At 37.6% G+C, this 19,432-nt stretch overlaps 1 protein-coding gene across 1 annotated transcript in view; it reads right to left on the reverse strand.

Moving 5' to 3' along the window:
• The window catches only part of LOC112044369 (uncharacterized), a gene marked incomplete in the record, with an annotated part of 306,951 nt that overhangs the window by 113,116 nt on the left and 174,403 nt on the right, over window positions 1–19,432 (reverse strand). The window contains 1 exon segment of the mRNA XM_052888004.1: window positions 10,488–10,680. Coding sequence (XP_052743964.1) covers window positions 10,488–10,680 — 193 coding nt within the window.

Here is a 19,432-nt window from a genome sequence, read left to right on the forward strand (position 1 = left end):
TGTAGTAACCTCGACTTAGTAAATCGTTTATTAACACATTGCTTAAAGCTATGCATTGGCAGGTCCATCACAGTCTTGGGGATCTTGTTATAGAAGAGTACACTCAAAGCTACAAAAGATTTTTTTACTCTTTGAAGACTATATGCAGAAATAACTAACTTATGCCCGGATATTTGACTTCGGCAATGTAGGTAATTGGAGGATGTATAAATCAAATACATAGATACGAGTATTTCTGCATCGAAAAAGTACTCTGCTATATACGTCATTATAATATTTATGCATTGTAATTTGTAGCAAAATACATCCTTTTGTTTCGAGCTTTAAAAAACAAAGATTTTCATATAATTAAATAAAATAAAAGTCTCCATTCAATTTCAAAACTGGAATTCTGAAATCCTATTAATTACACACTTAATTCAGACCTCAACATAGGTACCTATTGTATATTTTCTTTGAGCCTCATATTAAGGCTCAGAGTTACACAGCGGGTGATGCAACGAGATATGCTCGGAGTATTTTTGCGTGATCTAATCAGAAATGAGGAGATCCGCAGAATAGCCAGTAGTTCCTGAGATTAGCGCGTTCAATCAATCAAACAAACAAACTATTCAGCTTTATATATTAGTATAGAGTTTAGATTTGATATGAGTCAACTACACAATTTTTTCAATACACAATGTAGTTCTTCTTGCGCAAAGCACAAAGCGATCTAATACTATTTTTTATATCAAATTGTATTTTATTTTTCTCTAAGAAAAATGGCAAGAAAAGTTTAGAAATTTAATGTTAACTGTAATTACCTACAGTAAATCACGCTAACGAGTTGAAGAGCTACAAAGCTACATGAGATAAGATAAAGAGAATAAAACTAAAAACGGCGCAAAAGAATCCGGAAAAGCCTTTTAATTTAGTTGCGTCAACATTTTGTTTCACACAGCAATGAGTAAGTTTTAATCCATTTTCTCTATCTCTCTCATTAAAATTCGCTGGGAAAAAGATGAAACCACGGTTATGCATTAACATTTTTTTATATATTTTCTTGTCTTGGTTAAAAAAGCATATGCAGCGAAGTCCGGTTATAATCTATATCAATACTTATAATAAAACTGGTCGAATATCATACATTTTCATTAATTTTGGGAATTCCAGTTTTGAGAAGAAGAAATTGAAAGGAAACTTTTATTTTATTTAATTACTAGCGGACGCCCGCGACTTCGTCCGCGTGGAATTCAGTTTTCACAAATCCCGCGGGAACCGTGGATTTTTCCGGGATGAAAAGTAGTGTGTTAATCCAGAGTAAAATCTATTTCCATTCCTAATTTCAGCCAAATCGCTTATTTGCGATATAAGCGACGTGAAAGAGTTTTAAACGCACACACACGCAAACTTTCGCCTTTAAATGTGTGTAAAGGCAACTGTATCCTCTCACAATTTCGTAATAAGCAACTTGTTATTCTGAACTAAATAGATATGAACGTAGAACAACAGTATCATCTTTAACCCAAAATAGGAACTTTCTGGCATCTGGTTGCAATATATCGCAACCGTAATAACAAAGTTATATGAGGGTCCGTGTTTGTCGTAAAATTTAATACTAGCGACCTCTCGCGAATTTATGCGGGCCCAATTACTACGCACGCTAATCTTATTGGCTATTTGTTTTAACTCGGCGTGTCTCTTCACTTATGGATGTTATTCTAGGATGTAGTTTTTTCGAGTAGTTTATCTTAGTGTCGCCTCACAAGGGCCACACGTGACAGCCATAAACGCCGCTACAAGTAGCAAGAAGGGGCCAAAAAAGCAGCTGAAGCGCGCGACAGCCACTTGTGGCCGTTGATCGACACTTGTGGTCGGATGCTGCTACTTTTTTAACCCATGCAGTATCATAATCGCGCGAGTGGCGTGTGGCGGCGTTTTGTGTTTAGTGGCAGATGCGGGCCACAAGAAGTGAGCAGCGACGATTGTAGCGTGTGGCGGCCACTGGCGTCAATCGTGTACGGCAAGTCCATATAAAATGTATGAAAACTTCAGGAAATATGCCGGTAGCGGTGTTTTGTAATTGAGGCCGGTGGCCCGTGTGCGGGTGCCCTTAATCTGGTCCTGTCGAAAATCCGTTCTGAGTAGACGTCTAAAAACTATAAAACTAGCTTCTTGCCAAATATAATCGTTTAACGTTAGGCGGTTTTCGATATTTCGTAATGGTGACTTTTTGCTTTTAAATGATATAGATTCCTCCTGCATTGCGACTGATTACAATCAACTATAACATGCTAATAAGAACTAGTCGTTGATGCGACTAAACCATACCACCCTCGGGAACTGAGGAACCATGTATGTTCGCGTCTAATTAAAATTTATACGTAATCCGATTAATTCGAATTTGCATCTAATTCTCCAGACGTCGCGTCGAATTCTGATTCTCGTCGTAATTGAATGGGGGCGTGCACTCGCGTCTGATGCCTAGTTTGGACTACTTTACTTTTAAATGCAAAGAAAACTAATTTAGATAACAAAATTAGATAAGTCAATAATGATCGATGGTGAAACATTGGAAATAGAGAATTCTACAGTTTTCCTGGGAGTGACCTTGGATTGTAAACTTCAGTGGGGTGCTCATATAGAAAAACTGTCGGGTAAACTCAGTTCAGCTGCATTTGCAATGAGAAACATAAGACAGTTTTTTGTTTATTTTGCATACTTTCACAGCGTAATGTCTTACGGTACTTTATTGGAGGCTGCTGATATACATTCTATATTTGTACTTCAAAAAAGAGTAATTCGAGCAATATATCAATTAAAATCACGCTAGTCCCTTCGTCAAAAGATTAAAGAAATAGGTATATTAAGAGTAGCCTGTCAATATATATATCACAGTATAATCTATGTAAGACAAAATATTAATTAGTACAAACGAATAGGAGACTTAAACCTACGTCTTACTAGACACGGGTATAAGTTAGTTATTTCTGCATATCGTCTCGAGTAAAAAATCTTTTGTAGACAAGACTGTGATGGATCTGCCAATGCATAGCTTTAAGCAATGTGTTAAAAAACATTTACTTAGTCGAGGTTACTACAATAAAGATGCTTAATTATGCGAAGCCGACGCTCGAACCCAGGCCTCCGTCATGTAAACCCACCGCGCATACCACTGCGCCACGGAGGCCGTCAAACAAACAACTGTCATACAACAAACTTAGTCGTGGAATATAAAGTTATGTCTAAATAAAGTAATTACTTCAGTTATTGTTGGTTATAAATAAATTATTTAATACGTCCTTTTAATTAAATTTAATAATACTTACTTATTTTTACGACTATAGAACCCAAAGTCCATTTTATTTGGCGGCAAAACAACAAGCCTGCACGTGTTGTCGGTGCCTTTATTAAGGCTTAGCAATTTTTTGCCCCGAGCCATTCATTATAATTATAGTTCAGCACGGAAAATAAAACTTTACGCTCGCGGAGCTGCACGGAAACGCTACTTAAAATATGGGTCTTTGCTTAATTTTCATCGAAGTCAATTTCCCGGTGCGCAAACTTTTTTAAAAAAGTTGCTCTTATAAAAATATTGTTATAAAGCGTCATTTTTTATAACAACATTAACGCCGGTCTTCTTTGTCTGTGATTGGTAACTGCCTTAGAAACAAGTTATCGGACTTTGTTAAAATATTTAGAATAATACAGATGTGTGGCACAGAAACCCGTTTACCAACAAACTGTTAAGCAATCACCACCAATCACCAAATACCCATAGGTAGATAATAATTTATAAACGTACTAGCTGAACCCGCGCGGTTTCACTCGCGTGGTTCTCGTTCCCGTAGGAATACGGGGATAATATATATCGATAAATGGGCTATCTAACACTGAAAGAATTTTTCAAATCGGACCGGTAGTTCCTTAGATTAGCGCGTTCAACCAAACAAACAAACTCTTCAGCTTTATAATATTAGTATAGATTTCTACTTCCAACCTAGCCAAACGCTCCTTCAATATCACTCACAAACACGACTGTCAAACACCTGTTTGTACATATAACAAACATTAAGTTCACAAAACTAAAGATCTATGAGACAGAAAGTAAAACTTTACGCCCGCGGACCTGCTATTAAAAGCTAGTTTAAATATACGTCTTTGCTTAACTCAATTTTCATCGAAGACAATTTCCCGGCGCGCAAACTTTTTTTAAAAAAGCTGTTCCTGTAAAAATATTGTTATAAAGGCGGAGTTATTTTTTATAGCGACGTTCCCGCCGGTCATCATTGTCTGTGATTCGTAGCCGCCTTAGAAACAATTCACGGAGTGACAATTCATCTTTGCGAGAGCTTTACCGCCCTCTGCATAAAATATACAACTACTTATATTTTATTTTGTTTTGCCACCGTTTTTATTGCGGCTCGCGAAATGTATTTCTTATATTGTGACAATGTCTCGAATTGAATCACAGAGTATAAAATAAAAAAGTGACTCTCTGCAGAGTAAAAAATAAAAAAAAAAGTGTCTCACTGCAGAGTAAAAATTCTTGTTACAGCGGTCATTTCTTTGAATGCAACAGTATAGTAGTTATAAATATTAACAATTATGACGTGAGAGCCCAGTGGATATGACCTTAGCCATCGATTCGGAGAATGTAGGTTCGAATCCTGTCTGGTGCATGCACCCTTCAACTTTTTAGTTATGTGCATTTTAATAAATTAACTGTCTCAAACGGTGAAGGAAAAACATCGTGAGATTTTTTTCCTTCACCGTTTTCCTTTTTAATTCTCAGGTATGTAGGTTTCTACGTACCTGAGATTTTTCTTAATTCTCTACGTGTTTGAAGACTGACAGTCCACATTGCGTCATAGCTTAATCCCTCTAGTTCTGAGAGGAGACCCGTGCTCAAGAATGAGCAAATTGATAATGATGATGATTCTTTGCAATATGTGAGCCATAGAATCCTCAGTTAAGTTTTAGACATTTCCTTTCAGTATTTTCGCTACAATTAATTATCCGTCATATATTTTACGTATAGTACAATTTCGTATATTTGCCGATATCACATAAACCGTATTAATTAGCGGTAACACATTTGTTTTAATATTTTATCAAGTACGCTCGCACTCAATTAAATACCTGATATTACATTAATGTTCAGCTAGATTGCGTAGTTTGGATTATTATTGGGATTAATACTCTCGTATCGTATTTATGTTTGTACAAATTACGTCTCAGGTTTAGTATTCGAATTAATTAGTAACAAATAATTATACTTAAGCAGGAGGCCCATGGAATTCTAATGATGTCGTATGGAGCGGAAACGTGGACACTGATGATTGGCCTTATCCACAAATTTAAAGTCGCTCAGCGAGCTATGGAGCCATGTTAGGAGTCTTTCTGAAGGATGAAATCCGGAACGAGGAACTCCGTAGGAGAACGAAAATAATTGATGTAGCCCAAAGGATTAGCAAACTGAAGTGGCAGTGGGGGGCCATATCTGTCTGGAGTTCTGGAGTGGAGACCGTGTATCAGCATACACAGTGTAGGACGCCCTCCAGCTAGATGGTCCGACGACATCAAGAAGGTAGTGGGAAGTGGCTGGATGAGGAAGGCGGAGGATCATGTGTGGTGGCGCGCTCTCGGAAAGGCCTATGTCCAGCAGTAGACGAATACAGGCTATTGATGAAGCTGGCCCAATGTGGATTGTCAGACTTCACACACGTAGAGAATTAAGGAAATTCTCTAGTGTGCAAGTTGTCTCACGATGGTTTTCCTTCGCCGTTAGAGACACGTGATATTTAATTTCTTAAAATGCACACAAAAAAATTGAAGGTATATTATTCATACTGAAATACAGAATACTATTATGAGATTGTGATTTCTCACTATCTTGGCCTACGGGAAGAGCGTATTGGCCAACATACTGGACAACGTGTTTGCCAAAGTGAAGAAATGGCATTTGATGTCATGATATTTAGCCTTAGGTAATGGCATATGGTTCCGAGACTTGGTCGCTAACTTACTGTGGGCCTCATAAAAAAGCTCAGAGTCACACAGCAGATAGAAGGAGCTAGAAATGAGAAGATCCGTATAAGAACCAAAGTCACCAACATAGCTCAACGTGTCGCGTAGCTGAATTGGCAATGGGCGAGGCACATTCGGAGAGCCAATGGACGTTGGGGTCGCATGGTGCTGGAATGACAACACCGCACTAGAAAGCGCAGTGTTGCTCGACCCCCCACCAGGTGGATTGACATAAATGAATTTTTGAATTTGAATTTGATATGATGATGATAATGAATGCCACGGATAAATTAAAGCGTTAGCTTTAGCGTTTTCTGTTCTTTGGGAATTGGCCACAACAATTTACCACAGCAGTGGCCAACATAAAAACGAGCATCACTTACACAAAAACCCCAACATCCACTCTTCAAAGTTACAGAGGCCGTGCCTTAAACTTGTCAAAAATACCGCCTACTCCGGCTACGCTTGAAAATGCTAACTCATGCAAACGAGCTCTGACGGCCTGTAATTTAATTAGATTTTCCCAAGCAAACGATGAAATATTCCCCTCCATTATTGGACACAAATTGAAAAGATCCAACTGTTGTGCATTTCAATCGCGAAGTTGTTATTTGATTTAAAAATGAGAAGCGGTAGTGCCAAAATGGCGGAAGTTTTTGTTACGGAGGCGTAGACGCTTTACAACTCTCTGTCACTCCAATTACTAATATTATTATTATTATTCTTTAATACTTTTGAGCCGTGGGAGAGATTACCTTATGAGATTGGGTTCATTTTGCACCTTCAATAGTCGTCGTTATCAACCCATATTCGGCTCACTGCTGAGCTCGAGTCTCCTCTGAGAATGAGAGGGGTTAGGCCAACAGTCCACCACGCTGGCCCAATGCGGATTGGCAGACTTCACACGCAGAGAATTAAGAAAATTCTCTGGTATGCAGGTTTCCTTACGATGTTTTCCTTCACCTTTTGAGACATGTGATATTTAATTTCTTAAAATGCACACAACTGAAAAGTTGGAGGTGCATGCCCCGGACCGGATTCGAACCCACACCCTCCAAAATCTGAGGCAGAAGTCATATCCACTGGGCTATCATGGCCTCGAAATAATTTGGCACATGTTAATTAACCACTCTCCAAGGGACTCACTTAATGGAATACCGAGTGTTTGCTCACTACCCTAGCATCCCGCTAACTAAATAGTAGGATTTAACGTGAGGGAATAGATTGGATTTTATTTTGTTTTATTAGTGCAAACAGATGCTTTACAGCTTTGAATGAGTTTATAATTGAGATCCGGGATTCGTTCCACATCTGAGGTGAATTTATAATTATCGAATAGAAGCAGGCGTTATTCTCCGTCTTTCCGTCTTTCCGCCCGTCGTCCGCATATCATTATCAACGAACTTGCCAGACTATAATAAATAGTTTCGTGAGTTCTAATTTAAACTACTGTGAAAGTATCGAAGAACTAAAACTATTTCTTAATAATGAAGATGAGAGGGTGCTGTAGTTTCTCGACGCCTTCACCTCAACCCTCCTTTCAACGTACAGTTTGAATTCAAATTCAAATTCGTTAATTTCAAGAATGTTTTTGTTTTTTACAAGTTAGCCCTTGAATACAATCTCACCTGATGCTAAGTGATGAAGCAATCTAACATGGAAGCGGACTAACGTGTTAGTGTCTAAAGGAGGAGGATGAAAATCCACACCCCTTTCGGTTTCTACACGACATCGTACTGCTTAATTTTTTTTTCGTGTTGAGTAAGTGCCGATGGCTCCATGTGGGACCACTACGGCGTCAGCGGGGGGTTTGGGCGAGCGAAGAAGCATCGCCTGATGAGACCCGAAGGCTGAAATAAAGATAGAGGACGGAACGGCTCTCTAAGGTCGTCTCCTATCTCCTATCGAGACTCGGACCTCAGCTTAGAATGCTATTCGGGAGGGGGTAACCGGGACCTGAGTGAATCAGTCCGGACGCCCCGCGTGCCGCTTAATCGCTTGGCGGTACGTCTTTGTACAATGTAAAAAATGTAAAAATATTATTCATCGTTTTTTCGTTTTAGTGATAATCTAAAATACTTTATTTCAACAAAATAACCTTGTCTGCACCATTTTACATCAAATCGTAATGTTTTTAGTTTATAAAATCGTCTAACATGTTTATTTCAACGTTATGTACAAATAATACTAGTACAGGGTCGTCTTTTCGCCGTGGAAAATGATAAGTATTATACCCTGAACGTATGAGCCTTTATACACAATTTGAAATTTGACTTATAACTATTATAACATCAAACGTTACCGTGGGGTAACATACTACTAACGCCATCTAGTGTTACATTTGAGAACTACGAAATTAGACAACTAGTTTTTCGTTAAAATAACGTTACTATCAGCTACTACCGACTATCACCATAACTTTACCTAATTATAATATTAGTATAGGAGGCAATCTCTGGATCTACTGAATCGATTTTGAACATCCTTTTGCCACTAGAAATCCACGTTATTTGTGAATATAATGAGGTGTATTTTATCTCCGTATTCTTACGGAATTAGCTTGCACTTTCCGCATTGGGCCAGCGTGGTGGACTATTGGCCTAACCTCTCTCATTCTAAGAGGAGACTCGAGCTCAGCAGTGACCCGAATATGGGTTGATAATGATGATTCTTACGGAAAAAGAAAGTCGGCTACTAGATTTATAATATTGCCTTCATTCAATCCGATATTCCCACATATATTGGATGCGGACAAAACCGCGTGGCATAGGTAGTTAACAATAAAAATGATGCTCCTCTGGATACAGTCGCAGTAAATGGTAATGCTCTACGGCAAACGCATGCGATGCTCGACGCCAGTTCCGAATGCAAAATTTCATATTTGAATTTCAAAACACCCAGGGTACTAGATTCCAGGAAGTATACTACGTAGTACAAGAGCTAGTCAACAGTAGTTGTGAGGTGCTTAAACTAGGTGATTTAGTTTTTAGGGTCACCTCGAAAGGCACAAACGGAACATGCTAGGATCATTATGTTGTCCGTCTGTCAAGACTCTTTATCATAATAACGCGTGCAGGTATCAAGTTCAACTTCATAGATTGAAATTTGGTCAATCCGGTTGGAGTTAAGCGTAAGAGTGCTGAGATCCATATTCCATCTTTTCCTTCTCCAATAAAGGCTTGTCCTATAGCAGGTCGTTACAATAGGTTGTTGGACATGACCATAATTCCGCAAAGTTACAAAAGTCATTATCATAAAACAACTACTTTATGTGTCATAGCAATATGTATGTATTTATAATGAATAAAGAAGCAAAAAGAGACAAACATTATAAATTCTAAATATAATCTTTAAAAATAATTTCTTAAATTACAATTTATTTTAATTCAATACGAGTAGATACATACAGTGTGTCCAGTTAATATTACGACATACTGTACAGGTTGATAGCTGACATCAAGGCAAAATAAAATAACGCAATAACTAGCCGAAATTTTACGGTTTTTAAGTTATATTGATTTTTGTACAAAATACAAAAATCCCTAACTTTAGTGCAATTTATTTAGTCCTTGATGATTATCTAACTTTATCACAAGTCAAAGTCAAAGTCAAGTCATACCTCCAGTCTAGATAGACAATGCAATTTAGTGCAATTTAGTCCTATCATGTGCTGCAGTAGTATGTCGTAATATTTACGGGACACCCTGTACAAACAAAAGGGGTCTCCTGTTGGTATACTTTCCTATTTGGTTGCATTATTCTACTATTAAAAAGTATTCATATATATTATCTATAGTACTTACGTGTTTTAGACACCGATGGTTTAAGTCACCAATGAAAATGTACACTAGCTCTTAGCGTAACTCATTCTTTCTGCCGTAGTCAAATAAAACAAGTTGGCTTTAACTCCAACTAGATGCCAATTTTGTTGACAGCACTTTTCCCTAGGGACGTGTTCTGTTTTGGACGTTTTAATGTAATGCTTTGTTGCAAATTTGTGCCTTATTGGAGCATTTTACTGGATATTTTCTTGGTTACAAAAATATCTTACTAGGTTCATAAGATTAAAATACAACTACTCATATTCGCTAGACCAAAAAGTATGAAAAATGTTCCAAAGTAACCAAAAGAGCTTTGTATGACAAGCAGCATAGTTCTCGAATAAACACCTATACTTTAGGTTTAACTGGTAGGGCATAGAACTGCGCATTATGGGTCGTTTTCTTGCACGTACTGCAAAGAATTGCTCTGCAACGTGACGCTGCGCTGTACATCAGCACGCGCGCGACGAGAACTCGCTCTCACCTATATCAGCAGCGGCGTGCAGCAGGTTGGCAAGCAGCTCGGGCTCGGCGCAGGCGAGGGCCAGCCGCTCGTCGATCTCCGCCGGCGTGGCCTCCCGCAGCTGCAGCGCGACGCCCTCGCCCCCCACCGCCGCGCTGTACATCAGCACGCGCGCGACGAGAACTCGCTCTCACCTATATCAGCAGCGGCGTGCAGCAGGTCGGCGAGCAGCTCGGGCTCGGCGCAGGCGAGGGCCAGCCGCTCGTCGATCTCCGCCGGCGTAGCCTCCCGCAGCTGCAGCGCGACGCCCTCGCCCCCTACCGCCGCGCTGTACATCAGCACGGCGCGCGACGAGAACGCCGGCATCGGCAGCCGCGTCGCCGACAGCTACGACAATACAAACACTCGTTACTTTTTTAAATATACCCGTATAGAGCTCGCTATGTGCGTAACAACAAATAAACAGTGAGACTTCTAAAAACTGAGCTCTATCTGTTCTAAACTACTAAAAGTTCATGTTATAGAAGGTCATACACATTACATATTATAGCGCGACAGGGATTGTACCATCATGGTGTGGCAGAGGAAATATCTCGAGCTGGTGACCTTGATTTAGAAGATCCTTTTTGAATGCATTATTAAAACTCACCATCTCCTACCGACATGTTCTTTATAACCACACTAAACAATGTTAGTGATGCCCCGTGCGCACCACTACATACCCGCACAGTCCTTTCAATCATGATGGTGATTGGTGACTTGTATAATTGTCTTATCACTGATATAATAAATACCTCCTCTTTTATGATATTAAAGTTATGAATGTTAACGTAAATGTATTCGAAGAACTTAATGCAAATTATTATTTTGATGCTAAAAGAAAAAAACATTTTTATTAACTTTGTTATTTGTCTAAAATTTTATTGCTCATTTCAAAACCAAATTTTCGTAATCGTTTTAGATAACCAACAATAAATCGATTTCTAGTTAATTACATTTTAAAAGTAAATAAGAACACAAGAAATAAGTCATTGGCAGTAAATTGGAAAACTCCGATCCATTTTGATCATTTATAACAATTTAAGGAAACAGGTCCATTTATTTGAAATCGTTTTATATCTGTAGGTTTGTTTACAGCATTTTACATTATAAATCTTCTGTCAGTCAACGATTGCGTGAATTATTTTAAAATTAACTGAACAATGCAAACGTGTTATAAAATATTTGAGCTGTATTGAACAAGTTTATGCTTTATTGTGTATATATCTGCAATCATTGTAGGAATACGGGGATAATATCTAGCCTATAGCTTTTCTTGATAAATGGGCTATCTAACACTGAAAGAATTTTTCAAATCGGCCTAGTAGTTCCTAAAATTAGCGCGTTCAATCAATCAAACAAAAAAACTCTTCAGCTTTATAATATTAGTAGGTATAGATGTGTTACGTGCCTATAAAATCACCGCAAAATGAGATCCGAATTTAGCGACTCCACTGTGCGCACAAATACAAAGTTTTGTGTTTACTTACATTAAATATTCATGTTTAGGTAATAGTTTTTACACTTGCTAAACACACAACTCGCTATTGTAGACAATATTAGGTATTATGTGTTCAAATAACTTTCGTCGTTTGCGACTAAATGAGATTAAGACAATTATGCACATTTGCCCGCTTCAGCTTTGATGATAGACAACTAGTATCTATCACTAATATTTCATCAGCGTCGATCTGTTATTTTATACTACTAGTTATACCCTGCGATTCCACTTGAGAATCATGGGGTTGGAATAAGAGGTTTAGTTCTATTAACAGAGAATAATCGCTTCGAAAACTAGAAATATGTATGGGAATGACATTTGCTATCGACAGGCCACGTGATCAAGATCTGTCATACCCATACATTTTTCTAGTTTTCGAAGCGTTAGCGATCGTAGAAAGAGAATCGACGTGCCACTTAGCTAGGGGGGCAAGGTTCGATCAAACCAATCGATTAGTACAGATTAAACAGTATATTGTTCAGTATAAACGCTTGACTGGCGTCTGGCATGCAATTTTTGGTATAATACAACGATGATTGGAAACTATTATGCTTGGCGTACATGTGACGTGTCGGTTAATTCAAGCAAAAGTGGTATTTAATCCTATGGGGATACAGTCTAAATTTCCATGGAGAACGTTGCTATGTTCTGTTAGAGCTGAGAACAATTAATGGGTCGCCTTTTGTCGGCTATAATTTTGATTTTTAATCGTCCTCGTTAATGAGGTGGTTAGTAACTACTAACTTAGCAATCTTCTTAAGCAAGACGAAATCAAAAACAAAAACCGGCCTAGTGCGTGTCGGACGCACAGTGTATGGTTCCGTAGGTTAAATTAGCACTTTAAACCATCTAATGCACAAACATACCGATAACGATATTCGTATATCGTAGACAATGAAAAAATATTTCTCACTTTGAAAGGAAACCCAAAACAATTTGTTTTTCAAATTTTCAGTTTACCATCTAATAATCGTATTTTTTTATTGTAGGAGGAAATCCTCATGGATGACATCCAGGTAGCCTGGATGACGAAACCCGACTTCACCGATACACGGTACCTTACGGACTAAAACCTCCTATATTCACCGGTCTTCCTTCCCGGTACCGATGTGAACATTACTTCGGGAAATAGTCGTGATTGAAATACATTTAATATACATAAACATATCCATACTAAATTTCGGCTTTCTAGTTATAAAAGACTGAGTTATCTTGCTGACAACTTTATCTTTTTAATTAACAATGGAATGAGTGTGCAATTTTTGATTTACAATTAGGTACGTTTTTTAAGTTGGTCGACTATAACTCATTAAATAGCAATTGTTCAGCTACTTAGTTTTCCTTGTAATTTCATTATAAATCCTTCACTCGTGAATTTTTGCACGTATCCATAAATAACCGATTAACCGTAGAGGATGCATACCCTTGAAAACAAAAATTTGCTTTAAAAGGTTAAATTTTACAAACGGATCCCTAAATCGATAAATATTGGCAGAAGACCCCTCATATCTTTCAAAGACCTATCCAACGATATCCCGCGCTATGATATAAACAAATGAAAAAAAATCATCCCCATTTTACATTTAGGGGAAGTACCATAAATAAAATATTTTTTAATATTTTATTCCACGACTTTGTTTACATTTTTAATACACATACTCATGCTAATTTACAGTTTTCTAGTACATATTAATTATTATAATTATAATTTATTTTATACGCTCGAAATAGGTAATTTATTAAAAAACTTACCCCAGTTAAAAACTTTGTGGACGCCTCTAACTAATAACATCTCACTGGCTGATGAGCTTGAAATTAATAGTAATGCAAATAACGATGTCGCATTACGGAGCCATTAACGTAGGATACAAATGAATAATACATAATATTATGTGCTATATCCGACTGGTGATGGCACCATTCCCATTTGCGAGATTAGTGTAATGTGTGACTAATTAAATTGTCTAAACAAATGTATTTACACTCGCGTTTCTATTTTATTAGTTCGGTGGTTAGTTAGGCTGGTGATTACGATGTCCTGGGTTCTAAGCCCAGTTTAGTAACATAAAAGTTGTTCGGCTTTTCGCTTAAGAAAGTCTTAGAAAATGGTAAATATCATTATCAGCGAAGGATAAATCACCACGGGCGTCTTTTCTTATAGAAAAGGAAATATAAAGTTTAAACTCACCATACTAACATGATCTTCGAGGCAAGTTAAAATATCACGAGATTTTTTTCAAGTATTAGATAAAAATTCAAAAGACTTCTGAAACTACTGTTTGTTTTATATCTAAGCATTATCAACCCATACAAGGCCCACCACGCTGGTCCAATGTAGATTGGCAGCCGTCACACACGCAGAGAATTATTAAGAAAATTCTCTGGTATGCAGGTTTCACTATGTTTTTCCTTCACCGTTTGAGACGAGGTGATATTTAATTTCTTAAAATGCACACAACTAAAAAGCTGGAGGTACATGCTTCAGACCGGATTTGAACCCACTCTGGAATCAGAGGCAAAGGTCATACCCACTGGGCTATCACGGCTCTTTTAGTATAAGATAAATATACCAAATATAAGCACGTTTTCCTCAGAAAATGACTGACAATTTTGTTCCTGAATTTGTGTGCGATACTGGGTCTATAGCCATCTGGCACGTCGATTCTCTTTCTACAAACGCTAACGCTTCGAAAATTAAAAAATGTATGCGAATGACATTCACTATCGTCAGGTCTCGCGATTAAGTTGTCGATCGGATCTGTCATTCCCATACATTTTGTTAGTTTTCAAAGCGTTAGCGATTGTAGATAGAGAATCGACGTGACATAACTACAGGGCCCGGTCCTTCTATAATTGGTCTCAGAATAATTGAGAAGCATGCACCTAGACTACCTAGAATTAGCTTGAAGTCAAACTGTAACTGAGTATTCTAACTTGACATCTTGTAAACGGAATACCCTAACTAACTTGGTCACAACCGTTATAATCTGAATATAGTTTGACTTGACTCTGGATACAGATATTCAATTGAAAGCTAGCCACTAGCCAGATATATGATGTATTTATCTTTTATCACGTAAAATACTACATATTTAATCCGGGTTTAAAAGTAACGAATATTCATTAAATGTTTAGTACTTTGAAACACAACTGAAATAAAAAACGGAAATATACAGCGCAATTTTCTGAATTTCTTTTGTTCCGTAGGAACCTTATGCAATTGGTATTAAATAACACTCACAATTAGCAACCCATATTCGGCTCACTGTTGAGCACGAGTCTCCTCTCAGAATGAGAGGGATTAGTCCTTAGTCCACCACGCTGGCCCAATGCGAATTGTCAGACTTCATACACCTAGATAATAAAGAATTATTCTCATTTATGCTGATTTCCTCACGATGTTTTTCTTCACCGCTTGAGACACGTGATATTTAATTTCTTAAAATGTACATAACTGGAATGTTTATGGTGCATGTCCCGAACCGAATTCGAACCTACGCCCTCCAAATCGAAGGCAAAGGTCATATCAACTGGGCTGTCACGTATATAAATAACACTCACTTGGCTGATTTATTTTCTAATAGGGAAGGGATGATGACAGTTTTTTAAATTGTGTATAAATTAAGAATATGTTAATAGTAAATCAATTTTGTAAAAGTAATAGGGTATCTGCGATCATTACTTTCGTAGCTACAGGGATTTAAATGGTCAGATTTGCGGCACTGCCGCGGATCCCTGAAAAACGCCCCATACAAAATGGTACGAATTAATGACGTCGTAGGTACATAATGATCGTTAGATTTGTATGGGCGTCCAAACGAAATTACTAATATCTTTGTTATTTGTGCGTTTATGTTTATAGTTTATTTATTAAGAAATGTAACATTTAATGTAAGGAAGCTAAAACTGTATGAATTTTCATCTAATTACGATAGATTTTGAATAGATTTTGAAATTTTATAATATTATTTATTTTGCAAATATCCCGACAATCTTTGCTTTTTATGTATAAATTAGTTAAAATTTACCATATTAACCCAAATGTATCATAAAAATCAATATATTCAAACCTAGTCATCATCCCCATTCTGTACATTGATTGTTTTATCGCTTTCTCGTTACGGTTTAGCCTAAAACGTGATATTAACCATCGCGTGCGTGATTAAACTCACCTATTGTTCGCAAATGGCTCCCTGCTGTAGCTATAGCGTATACAGCCACATACTAAAAGACCTGTGTCGATCGCACAACGATATTTGATCCTTATCTCGTTATAATTAAGGATCATTTTTCCTTTTGTTAACTAAAATCGCACTGCGTGTATCGCCCAATTGAGTTCAGATGTTCATTAGTGTACAGGGAGGCCTGATTGTATATTTTGCCACAGTTTCACAATCAACCAGTTGTCATTATCAGCAACACATGGGCCTTTTTATAGGGACTTCCGACCACCGAGATCATAAGGCTGCATTCGGAGACTTTCACCTAGCGCGACGTCGGCCTAGAATGCGCTTACTGGCATGGGATTGGCATACCTTAGGTCTCCAATTTCTATCATCTTTTCTATTAGCCCGGTCAGTTTAAATATTCTGGGTTACATTTATTACAAAAAAACTGAAATTGGTATAATCGTTCAAAACATAAAATTTAAAAAGTCCTCATCGATCCGGTACCTGGAAAAAGAACTACTTATGGCTTAAAATTAATTCAGACAAGAATTGGACATGTTTACCAAAGAGCCGCTGTTTCTGAGTTATAACGACTTTAAACGACAAATACGAGTATGTAATTTTATTTTTGGAAATCATAAACCTCACTGTCGTAAAATATTGTTAATAATACTAGAATACTATCAAAGAGCACTTTTCCTACTACGATTTATCATACAATTCATAAAAAAGCAGGAAACTTTTACTATATTCAAAAAACCTCGATAAATTAATCTTTTACGTTTCGTTTACAAACTGTACGTTAGTTATCTTGTGATTATAATTATATATTGTACTTCAAGGTCAGATTTTGATGTTTTGGTACTTTCGTAGTAGATATCTTTCACTGGCATAGTTAACGGTGTAAGAAGGGATGAAAATCAAATGGAATTCGTTAATGCGTAGTCCGAATTTATTTAATTACAAGACAATACAAGAAAGTATTGCAGTAGGTTACTTTCTAATAAAAAAAATATCCCGTAAATATTTCAAGGCTGTCATACCTTCATTATAATTGTCAGTATGGACTTTCAAACACTACGGTTTGCCAACAGCCATCTAGCGGCTCCCTACAAGCCTGATTTCTTCGGTCCACCTAGTGGAGCGTCAACCAGCACTCTTGCTTTATGGCGCGGGGTCGCCTTTCCAGCACCTTGGGGCCCCAAGTCCATCGGTTAACTTCAAACTATTTGCCTTGGCCGTTGACACTTCAACTTCGCGATTAACTAAGCTATAGTCAGTGACTTTGGTTCTTCTGCAGATCGCCTCGTTGCTGATTCGATCTCGAAGCATAGCTCGCTCCATCGCCCGTTGAGTGACTCCAAGCCTTTAGTAAGTAATAAATATAAATTCTTGTCTCACTTTCATTTTAATCACCTAATATGTTTCCAGTATAGGACAAACTTATAATTCTATGTAGGCTTAAAATATTCCAACCATACATATCGCATATAATACTGTAGCGTAAAATAATAATACGATATAGGATTATGAAAGGAGCCATCATTGCCAAAACGTCCTGTCCGTTTATCGAACAAAACCAAATCAGTGAGGCATGAAAAATAAAATCGCCAAAATTTCAGTGACGCCGTAAAATATAGGCATATATTTTTTATAGCCAGTAAAATGTGAATGTGAAATTGTTTGCATTATATTGGATGTAGGGTGACCATAAAACTATAAAACTACGATCATAGTAAAGATGTAGGTAGATACAATCGATATTTTATAGGATTTTTTTATCTATAAAATAAAATGAGCGCCAATCGTGTTGCTAAGCACACAACTCGACGAAATTTCTACCAATGTAGCTATTTTTTTCGTATCTTTGTTATGGTACAAAGAAGGTTCTCGTGTAAGGCCAAAAGACACTCCAGCATGTCTAGGATACGCATACAATATTAGAGACAGGTATTTACGGAGCTGTAATAGCCTAGTGGATATTATGACCTCTGCCTTCGATTCCGAAGGATGTAGGTATGAGTCCGGTCCGGGGCATGCAACTCCACCTTTTCAGTTTTGTGCATTTTAAAAATATGAATAGTAATGCATACCTAAGAGTTTTCCTAATTCTCTACGTTTGTTAAGTCTACCGAACCGCATTGGGCCAGCGTGGTGGACTATTTGGTCTAACCCCTCTCATTCGAGGAGACTCGAGCTCAGAGTGAGCCAAATATGGGTTGACAATGATGATGATGATTTGCGGAAGAGATCTATTGTGTTTACGTTTGTCTTACATAATATCATTACGTGATATCGTATTCGTTCCATCGCGATATTATCAATATGGCTGGAAAATGGATTTACAGGGCTATAGCCTAGAAAGGGGCTGGAAGAACATGACTGGGCGAGCAAGATCCCCGCGCCCTTTTACGGAAAAGCAAGCTAAGCGACGAGGCCTTCTCTGGGAGGCTCTTACTATACTTCTAAAAGGTTATTCTTTTCTGGCCAGTCTATATAGGGACTGTATGTTTACGTATTGTAATTGAAGCAAACAACCCCAATGTATTGCCTAATTTTGTACTGATCTACTTTACTGTACCCACCGGGGAGTTTCAATCAATTTAGTCCATGTATCCCTCAACGATGTACTGCGGAGATATCGGATTAATACCCAGGGAGATACGTTAGTTCTTTATGTTTTTTTTATTGTTTAGATTACAAATTAGAATCTTGACTTGAGCAAACTGCTGATGAATAAATGAATTATTTTGGTATTTTTTTGAAAAAGCCGAAATATCGAGGCCAGTCAGACTTGGTACAAAACCATTTTTGGTAATTTTTATTCATTGCTAATAATTACTTGAGAAAACCCGAATATTGCAAACTCAAAGTCGAAAAAATCTTGTAATTTTAAAATTGATAAGCAAAGGTACTTTTGACGTGTTTTTCATACTTTGTACAAACATTATGAATCTTATATAATTCACTGGGATTCACCGTTTTAATAAATAAAAAACATTTATTTTCGTTCCTTATAAGGATTCAGTCTCTACAAAGAATATCATAATTCAGGTAGGTAACTGCTTCTTATTAAAATAATCATCATCATTATCAGTCGATGGAGTCCACTATTGGACATAGACCTTAATTTTTAATTGGTCCAGGTCTGGCTGGTGGGGAGGCTTCGGTCGTGGCTAGCACCCTACCGGCAAAGACGTACCGCCAATCGATTTTGCGTTACGGTACGATGACGTGTAAAAACCGAAAGGGGTGTGGATTTTCATCCTCCTGCTATTACCAAGTTAGCCCACTTCCATCTTAGATTGCATCATTTACTATTAGGTGACATTGTAGTCAATAGTAACTTTCCAACACTGCGATTTCCAGTGCGGAGTCGACATTCTAGTCGTCAATCTTTGAACTATTGTCCATTGCAGTTAAAATAATA

This window comes from Bicyclus anynana, chromosome 21, assembly GCF_947172395.1.
Source record: "Bicyclus anynana chromosome 21, ilBicAnyn1.1, whole genome shotgun sequence".
NCBI classification, from domain to species: domain Eukaryota; kingdom Metazoa; phylum Arthropoda; class Insecta; order Lepidoptera; family Nymphalidae; genus Bicyclus; species Bicyclus anynana.